The sequence below is a fragment of the Fonsecaea monophora genome (assembly GCF_001642475.1).
Source record: "Fonsecaea monophora strain CBS 269.37 chromosome Unknown Scaff32, whole genome shotgun sequence".
Taxonomy (NCBI): domain Eukaryota; kingdom Fungi; phylum Ascomycota; class Eurotiomycetes; order Chaetothyriales; family Herpotrichiellaceae; genus Fonsecaea; species Fonsecaea monophora.
In genome coordinates this window covers 81,145-98,578 of record NW_019173963.1, presented here as the reverse complement: position 1 = coordinate 98,578, position 17,434 = coordinate 81,145, and the positions used below count along the sequence as shown (strand labels likewise).

Below are 17,434 nucleotides of genomic sequence, written 5' to 3'. Positions count from 1 at the left end.
CCTGATGCAGTGAGGACGAGGCTGCGGGAAACAAACATTACACTCTGTTGAGGATCACGTAGCGAAATGAATGGCATGAGTAGCATGTACTTGTCACCAAACGCTCTGTCTACCAGAATTGTGGCAACCTAGACCGGACATTCCATCGGTGTGCGGTGTTCGACCCTCCATATTCGGGGATGGTGTTTGGTTCAACCACAAGCCTCACAATGTCAGGGCTCCGCAAACTTTCCCTCACCCACACCATCCAACTGCGACTCGAATGACCGGACTCTGACCAACTCCCACATCTTCCCGCCACAACATCAGAGAAGCCATGTCGAGACGCGCAATGCGCTGGTTCTCTGCATGAACACAGTCTTGCTCAATACCGCGCTGCGCATGCGCGCTCCTTGAATCATCTCCCATCGGTCCTCGGGCCCAGCCAGCATGGCTACATTCGACGAGACATTCAACCCCGCCGCTCTCACACGATCAGATACGATCACGTCTACAACGACCACCACGAAGCCTCCTCCCGGGTCGGCGTCGAAACAACCGAAAGCGGCTCAAAGCTACCCTCGGGTGGACCTGGAACCTTTGTATACTGAACTCAAGTCCTTGATCGGTCACAACTGGGATACATATTTCGATGCTATAACCAGGTTTATACGAGGTCAGCTGTACTTCCAGGCGCTGGAGGCTCAATAAATTGGACACGGAGGCTGACCACTGTCTGCAGGGGAACTGAACGCACGAGAATTCGGCGACCTCTGCGATGTCTTCATCTATGCGACTCCTCAGACCGAACATGCCCACAACTCTTTAATATTAGCCATACTATGTAACACCGGCAGAGATCCCCCTGAACCTGGACTGGCAGCATGGGTCAGCGCAACGACAGACAAATCCGCACTGACGTCCGGCACCAAAGCAACAGCCATCAGCGATGCGAGCGAACAGCGACTCAAGGCCGAAGTGATGGCCCTACCCGCACGAGACCGACGACGCATCAAAGGAGCAGCAAATGAGAAGGCGGACGAAGAGGCGGCGGCTCGAAGGAACCCATATGAAGAGCTGTACCTTGCCGGCAGAATCAAGGCACCAGAGACCGCCCCAAGTGCAGCCGCAGGAGGACTGACAAAGACAAATTGGGACTTGGAAATCAGGAAAAGATACGTGCAGCCACTTTTCTCAGAAACTCTTGAGTTTCCCGACACACCGACGATACATTCTCGGATCGTTCCCATTTGTTATGAAGAGTCTGTCGCGCAAGGTTGCTCAATACAATGTGCTGAGCTGGTGGGGATAGCCGCCGAGACATATCTCAAAACCCTACTGGCCGAAGTCGTGAATCGAACACGGTCCAATGGTCCAAGGTACGAGCACAGCGCAGGTGGAGGAATCTTGACGAGCTCCTACAAGAAGAAAATCGATAGGGAGGAAGAGGAAGTCAAGGCTGGGAGGCTCAACAGGACTCGTGACGACGACCTGTTGCCGACTGAAGCGCAGGTTGCATATGCAAGACGCCCAATCGGCATAGCAGATCTGCAACTAACTACCCAGGTTGGCCCTGTGCCTTGGAATGCGATGCCTTGTATTGCATTCAGCGTGAGCAATGCTTCAGCAGGATACGATCATGATCAATGGCTCATGGAGCAAGAGGAAGAGGCCAACGCGGCGGCAGCATCGACAACAGCGAATGGGCATATTGATCCAGCCGAGGATGGTATGGATGTTGACAACACCGACAACTATGGCTGGGAAGGTGCTGGGCCTCAGGACAGAAGTGGTCTAGATTCTGTTCTTGCTGATTGTCTGGCTATTCGTGTGTAGCAGACATAATAACATCGAAATCAGGACCAACAGAGAATAAGACCGTTGGGAAGGAACAAGCATTATGAGTCTGAAAAGAGTGAAGTGCCAGACGCCAACAATATACAAGGTTCGCCGCCTGGCTGACACACACCATCAATGATAAGGACTGCGGTACGCAGCCTTGGGCATTTAATGAACTGCGCATCCGTCGCAAGGTGAAGCGAACGAGTCTAAGAGGTGGACGTCGTGCTCAACCCTGTCTCACTTTGGAGAGCAGTGGCGGGCTACCCGGGACTGGGTGATATTTACGATATTTACAAGCATTCTCAGTCGTCAATTGATTATGGGGATTGCGACCAGACGGCGCGTGCGGGATGTTATGTTTTGGTGTTTTGGTGCTATGGGAGAAGGGCCCAGGGTCTATTATCGACGGTGGGATTGGGAGGCTTTGAGGCTTTCAATGTGATTGGTATGTGAATGAGCTCTACGATACCCCCGGCGTGGTGGACACCATCGAGGAACAGGATTCAAGAACAGTGAACCAGGCAGGGAGCACTCCGGGTTGCGAGCGGAGGAGGAGAAGGAGAAGGAGAGATTGATAGGTCGTGACGGCAATGAGGGATTCAGAAAACCAATCGGCCAACGAACCAACCACCTTTGCCATTGATGGGAAGTGGTATCCGGAATGAAGGCAGTTGATATATTCCCCAAGGTGATTACATGTATATGATGATCAGCCTGTCCAGTCCAGCCAAGTGTCGACGGTTTTCCCATTGTCAACAAACAATTCTGATCAGGCGGAGCAAGTCATGATGATTCCGTCGAGCGGGTCCTGAATACGTACTCTGTACAAGTGTATTTCGGAGTCACACGAGCAACTTGGAACGGCTTTCACAACTCGTCCTTTACCTCTTGTCCTCCTGTCTGCGCTTTGTCCGGCTTGCCTGGGGAATCCTTGACCATCAACGCTAGAATGTCGACCAGGAGATCGCTGGCCGCCACGCTCGTCACCTCCGCAACCGTGTCGTATGGGGGGCTCACCTCAACGACGTCGGCGCCGACCAGCCGCACCCCTTCCAGGCCCTTGATGAATCTCTTGACCTCGCGCGTCGTCCAGCCTCCTGACTCGGGCGTGCCCGTGGCTGGGGCAATGCTGGGGTCCAGGACGTCAATGTCGATGCTGAGGTAGACGGGGTTGTCGGTCCCAACGATGCTGCGCACCCGGTCAGTGATGCCCTGCATGCCCTTGGGGTCTTCGTCGATCTCGTGCGCCTCGATCAGCTCGAAGCCCACCACCTCCCGATCCGTGACGTAGTCCTTGGGCGAGAAGAGTTTTGTCCGCAGCCCCCCGTGCACGCTGCTCCCCTTGGCGATGCACCCTTCCCGGGCGGCGTGCCAGAAGAAAGTCCCGTGGGTGATGGCGCTCTGTTCCGAGACAATCCCCGTGTATCCCGCGTAGGGATCCCAGGTGTCTAGGTGGGAGTCGAGGTGGATGACGGAGATGGGCCCGTAGATCTCCTTGAGGGAGCGAAGGATCGGAAGGACGATCGAGTGGTCGCCCCCCAGAGAAAGGATTCGGGGATGTTGCCATGTTCTCTTGCCCTCGGTTGGATTTGACGAAGCGTCCGTTGTGGCTGTGCTCGAGGTGTTGTGGAACAAGATCTGCCGGTAGCCCTGCTCCATCTGGCGGAACGCATGCTGGGCGTCAAATGGAGTCACTGGGATGTCTCCGCAGTCGACGATGTTCAGCCCTCCTTCCGTCAAGGGGTCAATGCCCCAGACTGTGTTGTAGCTTCTCCCCTTCTTCTCCCTGGAGCTTGCGGCTCGAATACCTCGGGGCCCAAAGCGTGCGCCGGGCCGGTACGAGGTCGACGTGTCGTAGGGGAATCCTACAATGGCAATGTCCAATTCAGCTGCGTGGCGGGAGGAAAAACACCGCTCCCACGGCAAGTGGGCAAAGGTGACGGGCTGAGAGAAAGGGAGGTCTTTGTCCAGGTCCTCGAGGGGATAGGGGTAGTTGGGCCCGACTGAGAAGGAGAGAGGTGTCTCCGAGGCGGCGTCGGGAGTATCATCATGGGAATGGGTGTGCGCGTGGACGTGAGTAAATGCTAGAAGGGAGACGAACAGCACCGAGTGTGTTAGAGTCGAAGCCACTTTTCTCGCCATTGCTGTGCTTGGTATCGCTCGTTGTCTTTGTTGCCCTTCAATTGCCGCTTGGTTGTCTGGAAACGTTCCCTTCGCCACCTGCGCTGTTGCCCCTCCCTTGCTCTATCACCGGCGACACTGCCCTTGACCACTTGTACTGTAGAGGGAACAGGTGTCTTGCTTGTTACACGCCCCGTGATGTTGGGCCAGTTGAGCTGTAAAGTAAGTCGAATAGGCTCCTCCCGCCGCACCAAAAGCACGACAGGCCAGCCTTTATGGTCAGAACGCATTGTCTCAGCGGGGCGGCCGTATCGACTACTATCTGTCGTGCCGTTCCAAGAAGCATGCAAGCATTCTTTCATGGACGGACATGTCCTTGATACGAATCCACTCTTGCGCCGACCCATGCAGCTGGCATCTCCGTTCCCCACGTTGACGCACGAAGGCGAGAAACCCTTGTGGGTCTGTCGCGCTGGACTGAGATGGTGGTCACTTTCTGTGGTACGGATGGCCCTGTCCGATGCTAGCCTTGCTGCATGTCGATTGGAAAAATGCGGAAGCAGGAGTGGAGGAGAATTTGCATACAATGGATAAAAGCAAGTATATGATGGTGGACAAGTCCGACTGGGATGTGTGTGATCCAAGGAGCCATGAGGTAAACTGTCTCATTCAATTCAATGCTTCCAACTTTTCGTCTTACCGTAGATGAAAAAATGGCGACTGTGCTGGGGACAGCTCAGGTGATATATATGTTTGTGTCGCCGTCCCAGTGTCTATGCTGTGTGCTGGAAACACCGCCGTCTAAGTTCTGAGAGGGGACTTCAGGAGGAACGGACGCTTGACCTCAGTTGAATACCACCGTTTTGTGCCCGTTCAAAAATACTCGCTTTTCTGACCACCACTTGACTGCCGCAGCTAAAACCTGACTCTCCACATTGCTCCCTTCGTCAACGAGTTCCTTGGGCGTCATGCTATGGTCCACTCTCGTGACCCTCTGCTCGATAATCGGACCTTCGTCTAGATCGGCGGTCACGAAATGAGCTGTCGCGCCAATGATCTTGACGCCCCTGTCGAAAGCTTGGTGGTATGGCTTTGCACCCTTGAAGGAAGGTAAGAAGCTGTGATGAATATTGATGATTTTGCCGGACATAGCTTCACAGAGCTTCGGAGAGAGTACTTGCATGTACCTCGCTAGAACTACCAAGTCGATGTTGTGCTCTTTGATAAGCTCCAGGATGCGGTCTTCTTGTTCGGCCTTGGTGTCCTTGGAGACAGGCAGATGATGAAAAGCAATGTTATAACTCTTGGCCAGTGGTTCGAAGTCCTGGTGGTTCGATACAATCAACGGCACCTCGATAGCCAATTGCCCCTGCATATATTCTGTTAGGCTTGGACAGACTATTGACACAACCAGAAGCACAACGCAACAGTCTTTGTCAACAAAGGGGTCTCACAGTCTTCTGGCGAAAAAGGAGGTCGTTCAAGCAGTAGCCAATCTTGGAAACCATGATCAAAACCTTTGGCTTCTCAGCCACAGGTCTCAGCTCGTAGTCCATCTTGATATCGTTTGCCAGCTCCTCGAACGAAGGAATCAGGAATTTTGTGTCATCAGCCGGTCCGAAGTGCACTCTCATGAAGAATTTCTCCGAGGTCCGGTCGCTGAATTGTTGCAGGTCAAGAATGTTGAGGTTGTTTCGCGCAAAGATCCCCGTCACAGCATGAACTATACCCGGCTTATCCGGACACGACAGGGTCAGGATGTGGTCGTTGGCCATCTTTGCGAGAATGGACGAGTCTTGAGTTGACGCGGTAGAAAATAGAGACTTCGATCGGAGGAATGTAGCAGTCTTTTCTGCAGGCTGCACGCGGGGGAATCTTTGTCGTACTACACTCCGACTTGCAAGTCTTGCTCCACTCAAAATGGTAAGCATCTGCCTTGATGTCTGTCTGTGCAAGATTATGTGCTCGTGTGACTTGGGCCAATGACCGAAAATTCTGTCCATATCAGAGTGCACTTGTTGAGTTTTTGATCTGCCGTATGAGAAACTGCGCCAAGCTACGGCAAAGTACTTCCCCAGCTTTCGCCTCGTGGCCCTCTGCTCCGTTCTGCCTGCATGCTAGGCGCAGCTAGGCGCAGTTAGGCGCATCTAGGCATCCAAACGGTTCAACTCCACTTCTGGAGATTGAAATCTTGTCTCTTGAATCGCCAAGGGGCGATGAACAGTCTTTGACGGCTCAGCGAGAAGAAATAGAGGCCCTGTGGAAGTTAGGGCGGATCTGGTGCCTGGAGAGGTGAGACCAGCGCAGGCTCGCCAGGCTGCTGCCGCTGGCTGCGCCAATCTGATCGATCTCACGTGGGTTCGCGGTTTCGGATTCATGAACCAACGCGTTGCTCTCTTCTCGACCCGCCATTGAACTCCCCCAATGCTCTCAGCTTCTAGTATATGACCACGACCATCCCCTCCTCCTCCTCGTCACTCGGCCTCTTCATGGAGTTGAATGTCAGTCATCAATCCTCTGTCATCTCGTTCTGTCGCTTTTGCATGTTTTCTGCGTAAAGCTTGGTCCCACAGTTGTATCTGTCCGCCTTCGTCTCGTCTGCTCATCTAGCTTGCGGGCCCCTTTTCCATTTTCCACGCTTGTCTTCATACAGGTCTACCCTCTCCTCTATCAGCCACCGCCGTCACCATGGCTCTGGAGCTTCCTCCTCTCCCGGTTCCCATCCCTGACTTCGTCAGCTATGTCGACAAGAAACCCAGGACCCAGATCGGCGTTGCTGAGGCGGTTAGGCCCTTCAAGGCTTACGAAAGTAAACTGAGGGAGATCTACGCCCAGCAGCCTGATCACCCAGCTGCAATCGCAAACCATCTGGTACCTGTCTTCAAGGATGCTCCTGTCACCATCCGAGCAAGAGATCTTGCAAAGGAGTCTGACGCCGCGAAAGACCAGTTTCTCTTGTCTCTCCAACCGGAGGCTCGCAGGAAAGACGGTTCACCTGCCACCACCCAAACTCTCAAAGACTTCAGGACCAACTTTAACCTTTTCTCCGAGTCTTCGTTGGTGGACCTAGACTGGAGTAATGTGGTATGTGCAGGAAGTGCTGTCGTCACTTCTTTGCTACCTGTCGACGCTCCTCATAATGAGTCTAAGGTATGTCGCTAGCAACACGAAATCCTTCCGCGCGTGTTGACATGACTTTTCAGCGAGCCCTTCGATCCTATTACCATGAGACGCTTGCACCTGCTTCTGATGTCGATCTATTCCTCTACGGGCTGAACGAGGAACAAGCCATCGAGAAAATCAAACAAATTGAGACCAAAATTCGGGATAGTATCCTGTCCGAGACGACGACTATAGTAAGGAGCCCTGAATTCTCTTCCCAAAGTTCTTGGGCGCTCTCGAAGGCTCAGAGATGTCAAAATCTCTCGTCTGCTAACCGTAAGGCAGCGCACCAAAAATGCTATCACGATTGTGTCGGAATATCCTACCCGCCATGTCCAGATTGTGCTTCGCTTGTATAAGAGCATTTCTGAGATTCTCACCGGCTTTGACGTTGACTGTTCCTGTGTAGCTTATGATGGTCAGCAAGTATGGGCTTCGCCTCGAGCTCTCGCCGCATTCATGACTCAAGTGAACACAATTGATCTCACTAGAAGATCCCCCTCTTACGAAAATCGGCTGTCCAAATACTCCCATCGCGGCTTCGAGGTGGTGTTCCCCGGCATCGACCGAACACGAATTGATCCTACTATCTATGAGAGATCTTTCTCAAGGGTGCAAGGCCTGGCGAGACTGCTGGTTCTCGAAAAGTTGCCACATCCCAATGACAGGGACACGTACCTCGCAAAACGTCGAGCCGAACGAGGAAGGCCCCCGTTGTCGTGGAATTCTCGATTTCGCCATGAGCTTCCAGGAAATGTCAAAGATGCTCAACCGGATGACGTCGCGGAGTGGGTAGAAGAGGATGAAGTTTCTAATTACCACACTGTTACCATTCCATATGGCCCCAGATACACTGCCAAAAGAATTGAGAAGCTTCTCTTCACCAAGGACCTGCTCCTCAATGCTGAATGGAACAAACCCAAGGACAGAGAGACCAGACTGCATCGCCATCCAGCCTTCTTTGGGTCTGTCAACGACGTTCTTCGTGACTGTTGCGGATATTGCCCCGAACCCACAACCGACGCAGACTTTGCCGCGCTCGAGGAGGAAAGGAAGATCTATATATCTGGAGATGTTACATTTCTCAAAGATGACCCAGGCAGACAGGCCATCGGCAGCTTTAACCCCATCACAGACACCGACTGGACAGAAATGGCATATGTCGGCAACACTGCCAGGCTGTGTCAAGCAATAGTCGATCTGGACATTGATGCTGTCAGAGACTGGTTCTCAGAGCCGGAAGTTGTGGACGTTAACCGTCGGGATCCTGCTGGTCGCACGCCTCTACATCTTGCGGTCATGTGTTCCACCCCTGAAATCGTTCATTGTCTCATTGAACATGGCGCCCGCCTTGTATCAAGACTCTATAACGGTATGACCGCTCTGCACCTTGCTGCCCACCGTGGCGAGGTACAGATGGTGAGGGACATCCTCGACAAAAGTAACGCAAACGAGGAACAGGAAGCGGCCAAGGAAGAAGCGCGAAAAGAAGCACGAAGAGCTGCTGCCAGCAATTCGCAAGAAGCTAATAACATCAAGGACGAGATCAGCGACAGTGACTCCGTCGGCTCTGAAGACTTCGAGAATGCAGATGACGACGACGACGACGACAACGACGACGACGAACGTGATGATGCCATGACCGAAGGGTCTTTTGTGAAAGTGGAAGGCAATCTCGAAGTCCAAGATCCCGAGGACAAAGAGGGACCCGATGTCTTCGATGTCGATGTCTTGGCTTGGGATAGTCCTATGTCTCCTCTCCACCTTGCCATCCTCGGGGGCCACCTGGATGTCGTGAAAGTTTTGGTTGACAGTTACGGCGCCGATGTCCTCCTTCCAGTCAAGATTGTGGATGAATACAATCGAAAGCACGCTAGGGCTGCTATTTTGACCACCACTCTGGCCTTAGAGCTCCCGTTGCAACAGGCCAATGAAACCGTCCAAGGTCTTCTTGCTCTGGGGGCGTCATCCACGCAGGCGTGAGTCCCCCCATCCACACAAGGCCTAGTTCTTCAACAGCAGATCTATGGTATTTTATGTTCCGTGACCGTTGGTACAGGCTGACAGACGTTGACAGCGATATGAATCACATTTCTGCCCTTCACTATGCGGTCGAGACTGGAAAGGCGTTGATAGTGCAGACAATGCGCTCCGCTGATCCATCAAGCTTTGCCAAAGCTGTCAATTTCATAGCCATGTCCGGTTACTGGACTCAGCCGACGGTCGATACGCCTCTGCTGACCGCCATTCGCACTGCCGAACCGGAACTTGTTGAGGATCTTCTACGCATGGGAGCCAATACCCATATTGACTTCGAGCTCTTTGCGCAAGCATATAAGCGCAGCTTTGACAGAACCTCGAATGATCCCCAAGAAGTCGAGAGAGTCTTTAAAAAATGTGTCCAACAGCCAATTGTTGTCGGTGTCATCCACGAATTGGTGGATTTTGTCATCCTACTCATCGACAAGGGTGAGGACGTCAATACTCTAACTACTGGCGCACATCAATATCTGGAAGCTCCGTATCGCTCCTGGAGCCCAACACCAAACTCCTTATTGGACCTCGTGCGAGCCCGCATCTCCTCACTTGAGGAATACTTGTCCCCCCATGTCAAAGATTTGAAGCAGCCAGAGGCACTGAAGGAAGACGCCGAATACCTCCGCAACCTCGACAAAGGTTCTTACTGTTATTGGACTGCTTTCATCGACCTCCAGAATGCTAAATCGATCCTTCAGTATCAATTGAGGGAATATGAGAAAGAACTCCAAGCCAAGAAGCCAAAGCCGGAGGCTGGGAGGAAGGAGAAGGATGCGGCCGTCAGGAGAACCGTTGCGAAGTTGCGTGATCTTGAACGGAGGCTTCTCGAGAAAGGTGCTAAAACGTTTGCGGAGCTGCATCCGAAGGAAAGTGGTCAAGAAAACAAGCCCAACTACTATTTCGGATCGAAGAATCTCAACAAAGACCCGTACGAGACGAAGATATCTTTCCAAGTGCCAGATCTAACTTCGGAGAAGAAGGCCAAGTACATCACCCTATTCGAAGCTGTTTGGAAGGGCGACTCTGATACTGTCAAATCGCTTTGTCTAACGAGCGCCGACCCAATACAGGTGGCTATCACGGATCTTCATGGTTTCAGTCCGTTCTCAATAGCGGCCTTCCGAGGCCACTACGAACTTGCAGAGTTGATTATTGAGATTGCCAAAATCCAGTATCAACCGAGCGACAAGTCACAAAGGTACCACTACGTCCTCGGCACTGGCGACGATTATGATGAAGACAGCGAGTGCAGTGACTATAGTGACGATGGTGACGGCACGGAGCATAGTACTCGTGTGAGAGTCGTCGCCGAACTTGTTAACGACACCTTTACGATCAACGACATCGCTGCGGTGGCCGACAACGTCAAGTCGAGAGTCTCGCCAGCCATCATGACCTCTTGGACTTGTCAGATTGGGCACGCAGTCCAGAATGCAGCAGACGAGCGACAAGTCAGGGATGTTTTCGGAGGTGTACAATCACGGAATATCTACGTCAATGACGAACCAAAACAGTCTTTGGCATGGTTCAATGCGGCACTTGAATCGACAAGCCGGCAGAATCGAGCGTCTCTGGTCAGATATGCTATCTTTGTCAACAATATGGATCTGCTGAAATTCATCATCAAAATAGACAACACTCTCGCACTTGAGAAAGATGGGGATGGACTGAAAGTCGCGACCATTTCTAAACCCGATTTTGACCTAGCGGTTCGACTGGGTAGGGTTGATATGATTGGCGAAATGATCAAGTCTACTGGCTTCGGATTTCCTCTGCAGAAGGTATTTCAAAAATCAGGAATCCAGCTCGACGAGAAGCCAGAGTACTATCAAGGACTCAGTGTATACGGCAAAAAGCGTCAAGACTGGGCGGAAGCCGGCCGTAAAGGCCACCGTCCCCAAAAAATTGACTCAGATATCGGAGTCCCTCTTCTGGCCGCTATATTGGAAGGCAATTTGGAGACTACCGAGTACTTTATGTCAGATGCTCCCTTGCGCCACTACCTCGAGTTTGCCGAGACCTTTAAAGAAGAGAAACGCATCCAAGCATTAGCCCAGGCAAAAGGTGGCATCCGAGGAACTCTCGATACATGGCTGTCAACCCGGAATAACCTAGCACTGCACGTCGGTGTGTTATCGCCTCCTTTGGAAGACGGAACTCAGCCGTGCTTTGACTTCCTGCTTGAGAAGATGCCCCAAGCGCTTGAAGTCCGCTCCACCGAGGGCAAGACGCCTCTCCATCTTGCGTTCGAAGTGCGAAGATACTATGCCGCGAAGAAACTGATCGCAGCAGGTGCCGATCAACTCGCCAAGGACAATGTTGGACGCAACATTCTACATATGGTTCTTTCAACCATTCCAACGGACAAGCCCGCCCTCCTTGACTCGGTCTTGGGAATGCTGGACCAAAATATTGTTGGACCGTTGCTCCATGAGCGCTGTAGCAACGTCGAGTCCTCGGGTGTCACCCCTTTGGCAATGTTCCTCACGCGCATCACCGACAAAACAGGATGGGAAAAAAGCCTGAAGCTTATCCTATCTCTCTCGGGTGGCAAAGACCTCGAAAAGATGAATGGAGCGGGAGATTATCCATTACACTCGGTTGTACGACTAGGCCATCAGAATCTGGTGAAGTTTATTGTGGAGTACAGGCCCGGACTTTTGTACTGGGAAAACGCTACCGGGATGACTGTGGGTGATGTGGTGACCACTGCATATCTGCGATATCAAATCGAGAATCCGCCAAAGCTGAATCCGAATAGCGAGATGAGCATCCAAAATACTCCCGCCCGTGAGTTCGCGGAGGGTTCCGAGGCTGGTTCAAACAAGGATGAAATCCCAGATGCAGCCGGGCGCAGCCAGCAATGGCTGATGTACCGCCTCATAAATTCCCTTATGGCCAAGTATCCAGCGAAGCGCAAGTTGGTGGCACTCCATGATGCGAACGAGGTTGCGAAGCGCCTGGCAATGCAGCAGCAGAAGCAGAATGAGGAGAAGCGTCGACGTGAAAGACTTGGAGCGAATCTAAGAAACTGGCGACACCAGGAGCACTCTGAAGACGCTGGCGAAGCCGAGAATGGGCCGGACGAAGTGGCCCAGTATCTGGATCAAGCGAAAAATTACAAGAAATGGGACGAGCTGGTCTGGAGGAAGGTGGAGGCAAAAGAGACGAAAGACTCGAATGGCCGTGACATCGAGATGGAGTACCGGCGCCGTGGGAGTGACGCAAGTATTTCTGATGAGATGACTGTGAGCGTGCTGACAAGCCGGTGAGTTCTGCTCAGCAGTGATTTAGGGCTGGTCCGTACAGTGGAAACTTCTGCCATTGATGGAACGACGAGAATATGGATGGTTGTCGACATTGGGGGAATTCGGTTGAGGTATATATCGAGCATCAAAGGGGATTTTGGCGTGGTGATATACTTGGAAAGCGGTTAAGGATGGGGTTTCACTCTATTTTATCAAAGACTTGTCAGCCTCTCAACAGGACAACGAGCGTCAATTGTCACTTATCTAGCTATCTTCCTTTCTTTCCACCTCCACCCCTTCCCTTGCCTTTCCCACCACCACCGCCTCCTTTGCCTCCGCCTCCTCCACCTCCACCACTCCCACCTCCCAAAGCACCTCCCATCCCACCACTCTGAACGATCCTGCAACCCTTGACAGGCAAGGCGCCGACGATTTCCTCAACCCTCCACTCCTTCAAGAGGTCCATCTCACGCCTCCAGACCTTGTCCTTTTCGCGGTTCTGCTCGTCCACGACCTTGGGGCCCTTGGTCGCGAGAGAGGTCCAGAAGCCCAGGATCTCGCGCACCACTTTGCCCTTCTTGACGTTGCCGGGTTGCAGCTTGATCTTGTATTTCTGGCGGGTCAGTGCGGTCCACGGCGCCACGACGGGGATGGCAGCGACGAGCTCGTCGCCTGGTTCCGGCATGGGCACAAGCCGGTCGATGTCTAGTAGTTCGCGCCGCTCCTGTTCCACCTGCTCCTTGCTCAGTTCGTCGTCGTGATCGTCGAGGAGGCCGGCAGCCGCTCCTCTACCATTGGCATCGGCCGCCGCCTTTTCGAGCCTTTCTCGACGCAAGCGTTCCTTCTCCGCCGCCTTTGCGTGCTGTGCTCTTCTTCGTTCTTTATCTGCCAGGGCCTTGGCTTCACGGGCAGCCTTTTCTGCCTCTACCGCTTCCTTGCGTTCTTGAGCACGGTTAGACCCAAGGAGTTGCATGGCCAGAGCTCGGTCTTCCTCGTCTTGGTCGGCATACTTCTTTTGGGCGCGTTTCAGCTTCGAGCGCTTTCCGCGGGCGAGTTGCGCGGGTTTGGACTTCGCCGTGGCTTGTGACGAAGGCCCCGGCGTGGACGTCCGTGTAGATGGCTCTGTCGCTGGAGTGTCCTCTGACTCTTCTCCCTCTGAAGCTTCGTCTGCCGGTGGCTCTTCCGTCTCGTCTTCGATCCCAATCGCGCGCTCTTCGAGACTGCTCCCCTTGGTATCTGGATGGGACTGAGCAGCATTGACCTGTAAGGGGTTCGATCTCTCTTCCTCGGCCTCCGAACCATCCGTAGAGTCGCGGTTATCATCATCGCCTTCAACATGACGTGATTGTTCACGGTCCTCATCCAAGGCGACTCCGCGGTCGTCCTCCTCCTCTTCATCCACCGCAGCGTGAGCAGCATCTTCGACATCGGGTATCACTTGGCTTCGATCTGGGCCAGTATCGTCGGACGTGTATTGTTCCTCGATAGATACTCCACTCATAGCGTTGGCCAGCGCTTCAGCCTCTCCCGGAAACAGGCTCTCCGTTCTCTCCACCCGGTGCTTGCCATGGTTGACCCTGCTCTGCTCGCTGATCAACCACAGGACCCCAAACCCAAGGATCAACTGACTCGGCGGCAACAGATTCTTGTGTCCTCGGATGACGAATCCACCAGTAGCGAGATACTCGCCATTTGGAGCCGTCTTGCTAACTTGGTCCGCATTGACCCACCAAGCTCCCATCACCGCCTTCGAGTCCCAGGCACTGCTCGTGCAGATAGTCAATGTACCAGCTTGGGAAAGCGTTGAGGGAGGAATCGGTGCATCGGGCATGCGCGGATTGTTTTTCACAATCACACTCGATGCTCCTTGCAAGTCGGCATGCACGTAGACATCGCCCTTCTTCAGGTATCGCCGGTAAAGAAGCTCGTTCTGTTGCGCATCCTTGCCTCCAATCACAAGATATCCGTCACTGGAGATAAAGTACAGGAATTTCTCAAACCAGAACTGTTTTCTTGCTGGCCTCAGGACCGCCTTCTCCTGCTTTAACCCTTTCTTGAGATCTGCGTCAATCTTCTGCTCAGCCGATTTGAGGGCCTTCACGGATGCCTCCACAGTTTTCTTCTCTTTGACCGCTGCTGACTTTTTCTGATCATAATATTGGCGTGCGTTTGCCCAAGGTGATAGTGCAAGATCAATATCAATCGCGAGCCGTTTATCTGTGGTGGGTGCAGCTTTACCCCGAGTCTCCTCGACTTCCTCGTCAGACGCAACCTCCTCATCGGTCTCATCTTCTTCGTCACTCTCGTAGCCTTCATCAAAGGTGGGTTCGTCAAGGAGGAGAGTCACTGTATTCTCCTCCAGCTTGAGGGGAAGTTTGACCATTTGAGCCACAACATTACCTCGCTTCTGCTCGTTTTCGATGAGCTTCCCAATATCAACCCAGTCCATGCCTTGCGCGACCAGGCCGTTGACCGCAGCACAGGCTTCCTCCACGCGGTGGGGGTTCGCCTCGATTGCTTGGGCCTTGCGGACGTGCAATTCCTGCACCTGTTGAAGGCCTGCCAATCTTTTTTCATGCTCATCTTTTGCAACTTGCAATTTCCGTTTCGCGATTTCTTCTCGCTCCGTCAACCGTGATTCCAGCTTCTGAGATTCGATGGACGAATAGAACTCGTCAACCGTACGATTAAAACCGTCGAACTCGAGAATGTGAACACCTGGCTTGTTCTGGAACTGACTTGGCTGAAATGGATGAAAATCGTCATAAACAATCGACTCCCTGGCGGGTTTCTGCGCACTGGAAGACTCCGTCTCGCCCGAGGAAGGAGTTTTCTGTTTCGCAATAATGTAACCCTTCGATTGCCCGGAACCTAACGACTTGAAAACTTGATCTGCAACTTCCAATGCAGATATGACCGATCGTAGAGACTCCTGGTCTCCCAAAACGTCCTCCGCCTTCAATGTCGCATTGACGCTGGCTTCTCTGAATGCATGCTCAATCAAGTGCTGAGGAAACTCGGGAAAGCCGATACTCAGAGCCTTTACCAAATCATCGATTCCCTTTGCTCGTTTCGCTTTCTTGCCGCCCACCTCTTTTGCAGCTTTCGCGCGTTCCACCGCCTTTTGAAGAACCTCCCTGACTCTTTCTTCTGTTATAGGAGGTACTCCATGGAAATTCTGCTTTGGCTCGAGGGTGTACTTTCCGCCCAATTTAATGTCCACATCTGCATCTCCTTCATTGACTTGCCGCTGCAGAGCGAGCACATTGAGGTCCGCGTCGGTGACGATGATGTTCCCCGCAGCAAAGAATTCCAAGAACAAACGATATAGTCCGTCGCTGAAGGTGATTTGTATAACTCGGTCGGTGCCTATCTGGGCAACGCCAGTGACACGTTTGCTCTTGAGATAGTGGCGCAATCTGCTAACGAAGGCGGACGGCTGAGTCGCAGCGGTCCGGGAGAAAGAGGTCAAGTGGCACCGAAAGCCATTGTCTAGGAGCAGTTGTTCCCGTTTTCCGGGTTTGGCGAATTTGAACAGGAAAATTCGACTGGAAAGATCGTAGACATTCGACAAACGGAGGCCGGTGAGGGAAGTTGATAGTTCATTCGCAATGACCTACAATGCAACAACGCAACGGAGTCAGTTGTTACTTGCAGGCGCAGGCGCATGCGGGGCATGGGAGAAACACAGACCTTGACGTCGAGGGATGAAAAACGCTGTTTCATGATGAAACCTCTTTTGCAGTTTAAGCGGATAATATAGAGGACAACAGGCAAGACAGTGATGCTCAACACAAGGCACGACTAGCACCGGGAGAAATTGACATGGTGACTCTTTGATTGGAAATATTTCAGCGTCCAGATGACGTCGATTTGGTAATTTCATCGCAGCAAGCTGTGGCCTCCCGACAAGGCTGCAATTCCCCCCAAAAGTCTTCAAAACGTCCAACAAGCCCCAGGTCTTGACTTTTAATGGTCATGATGCTCATGGTCCTCTTTTCCGCTCCCTAACGCCATCCAGTAACATCCTCGTTGTCCATCTCACATGTAGGCTATGACAGTACCTTCAGACGATCGCCCCCGTTTCCGCCGTCCACGGAAATCACAGGTTTCTTCGTACGAACTCCATGCCCTGCTTCTTTCCAAACTCCCAGAGATTCTGTATCCCCTGTTCACTCAGGTCAATGTTCTTCATATTTGGCGCATCCTGTGCAGGGGCCTTTGAAACTCTGGATGCCACCATCACCGGGTCCGTCTCCAAAACTATGCCGTCGTCGACAATCTCGTCAATGGCCAAAGTGACCAGATCGTAGTTCTCCATGATCGTGCGCTTGTCTGTCGAGTTTCTATAGTCACCCTTGTCAGTTGCTGTCAGCAAGAAGAAGGGGGGCGATAGACAGACTTTAACAGTATGCTCAACGTATCTCTCAGCGCCAACACAACATTATACAACAGAATCTCATTCTCCTCTGGGCCGCCCACCACGTAGAGCATAACGTCGCTCTCCATCTTGAACACCACGACTTTGTTATCGTAGAGGATCACATCTGAGGTCTGCTTTGATGTCTTCTCCAGCAGTCCCTTTTCAAACGCTTTCTGTTCCTTAAGGTGTGGGTATGGCTGCGATTGCGGAGGGTGCTGTGGCTGAGCTGAGGCATGTGGAGGATTGTAGTATTTGGCAAACAGCCTGGAAGAATCGGGTGATGAGTCGGTGGATAATATGAGGATCGCGACGACGCTATGGAGGGACATGCTGGGGGCCATGGCGGATGAGCGTCCTCTTCCGAGGAATGACGAGTGTCTGCCTTAAGAAATCGAGTGTTTTGGCAGCAACGTCGAGAAACAATTTGTATGTATGTCTGTCCAAATTAATTGACCTGGCCTCAATTGCGCTGGAGCAGCAAAGACCGAGACTTGGAGAGCCATTGCGGGTCACACGTCAAAGGTCGACCGTACAGAATGCACCGGTGAACCATAAGTTGGCGTAGCGCAATATAGTTCAGGCTTTGAGCTACAGAGACTTTCATCTGTGCATTCAACAAAGG

General features: G+C 52.6%; 5 protein-coding genes across 5 annotated transcripts; 2 read left to right on the top strand and 3 right to left on the bottom strand.

Annotated features, from left to right (window-relative positions):
* Positions 1-429: 429 nt before the first annotated feature.
* Positions 430-1,815, top strand: AYO21_05216 (hypothetical protein; the record flags this gene model as incomplete). Its single annotated transcript, XM_022655186.1, has 2 exons — positions 430-655; positions 722-1,815. The coding sequence occupies 2 exons, from the start codon at positions 430-432 to the stop codon at positions 1,813-1,815; spliced, it is 1,320 nt and encodes a 439-aa protein (XP_022512467.1).
* An 873-nt stretch (positions 1,816-2,688) lies between these two features.
* On the bottom strand, positions 2,689-3,963 carry AYO21_05215 (hypothetical protein; the record flags this gene model as incomplete). Its single annotated transcript, XM_022655185.1, has 1 exon — positions 2,689-3,963. The coding sequence occupies one exon, from the start codon at positions 3,961-3,963 to the stop codon at positions 2,689-2,691; it is 1,275 nt and encodes a 424-aa protein (XP_022512466.1).
* An 823-nt stretch (positions 3,964-4,786) lies between these two features.
* AYO21_05214 (formyltetrahydrofolate deformylase) lies at positions 4,787-5,717 on the bottom strand (the record flags this gene model as incomplete). Its single annotated transcript, XM_022655184.1, has 2 exons — positions 4,787-5,311; positions 5,397-5,717. 2 exons carry the CDS (start codon positions 5,715-5,717, stop codon positions 4,787-4,789), a joined length of 846 nt encoding a protein of 281 aa, XP_022512465.1.
* A 913-nt stretch (positions 5,718-6,630) lies between these two features.
* Positions 6,631-12,413, top strand: AYO21_05213 (hypothetical protein; the record flags this gene model as incomplete). Its single annotated transcript, XM_022655183.1, has 4 exons — positions 6,631-7,092; positions 7,146-7,298; positions 7,390-9,083; positions 9,182-12,413. 4 exons carry the CDS (start codon positions 6,631-6,633, stop codon positions 12,411-12,413), a joined length of 5,541 nt encoding a protein of 1,846 aa, XP_022512464.1.
* Positions 12,414-12,657: 244 nt separating this feature from the next.
* On the bottom strand, positions 12,658-17,153 carry AYO21_05212 (hypothetical protein; the record flags this gene model as incomplete). Its single annotated transcript, XM_022655182.1, has 3 exons — positions 12,658-16,005; positions 16,510-16,735; positions 16,792-17,153. 3 exons carry the CDS (start codon positions 17,151-17,153, stop codon positions 12,658-12,660), a joined length of 3,936 nt encoding a protein of 1,311 aa, XP_022512463.1.
* Between the last annotated feature and the right edge of the window lie 281 nt (positions 17,154-17,434).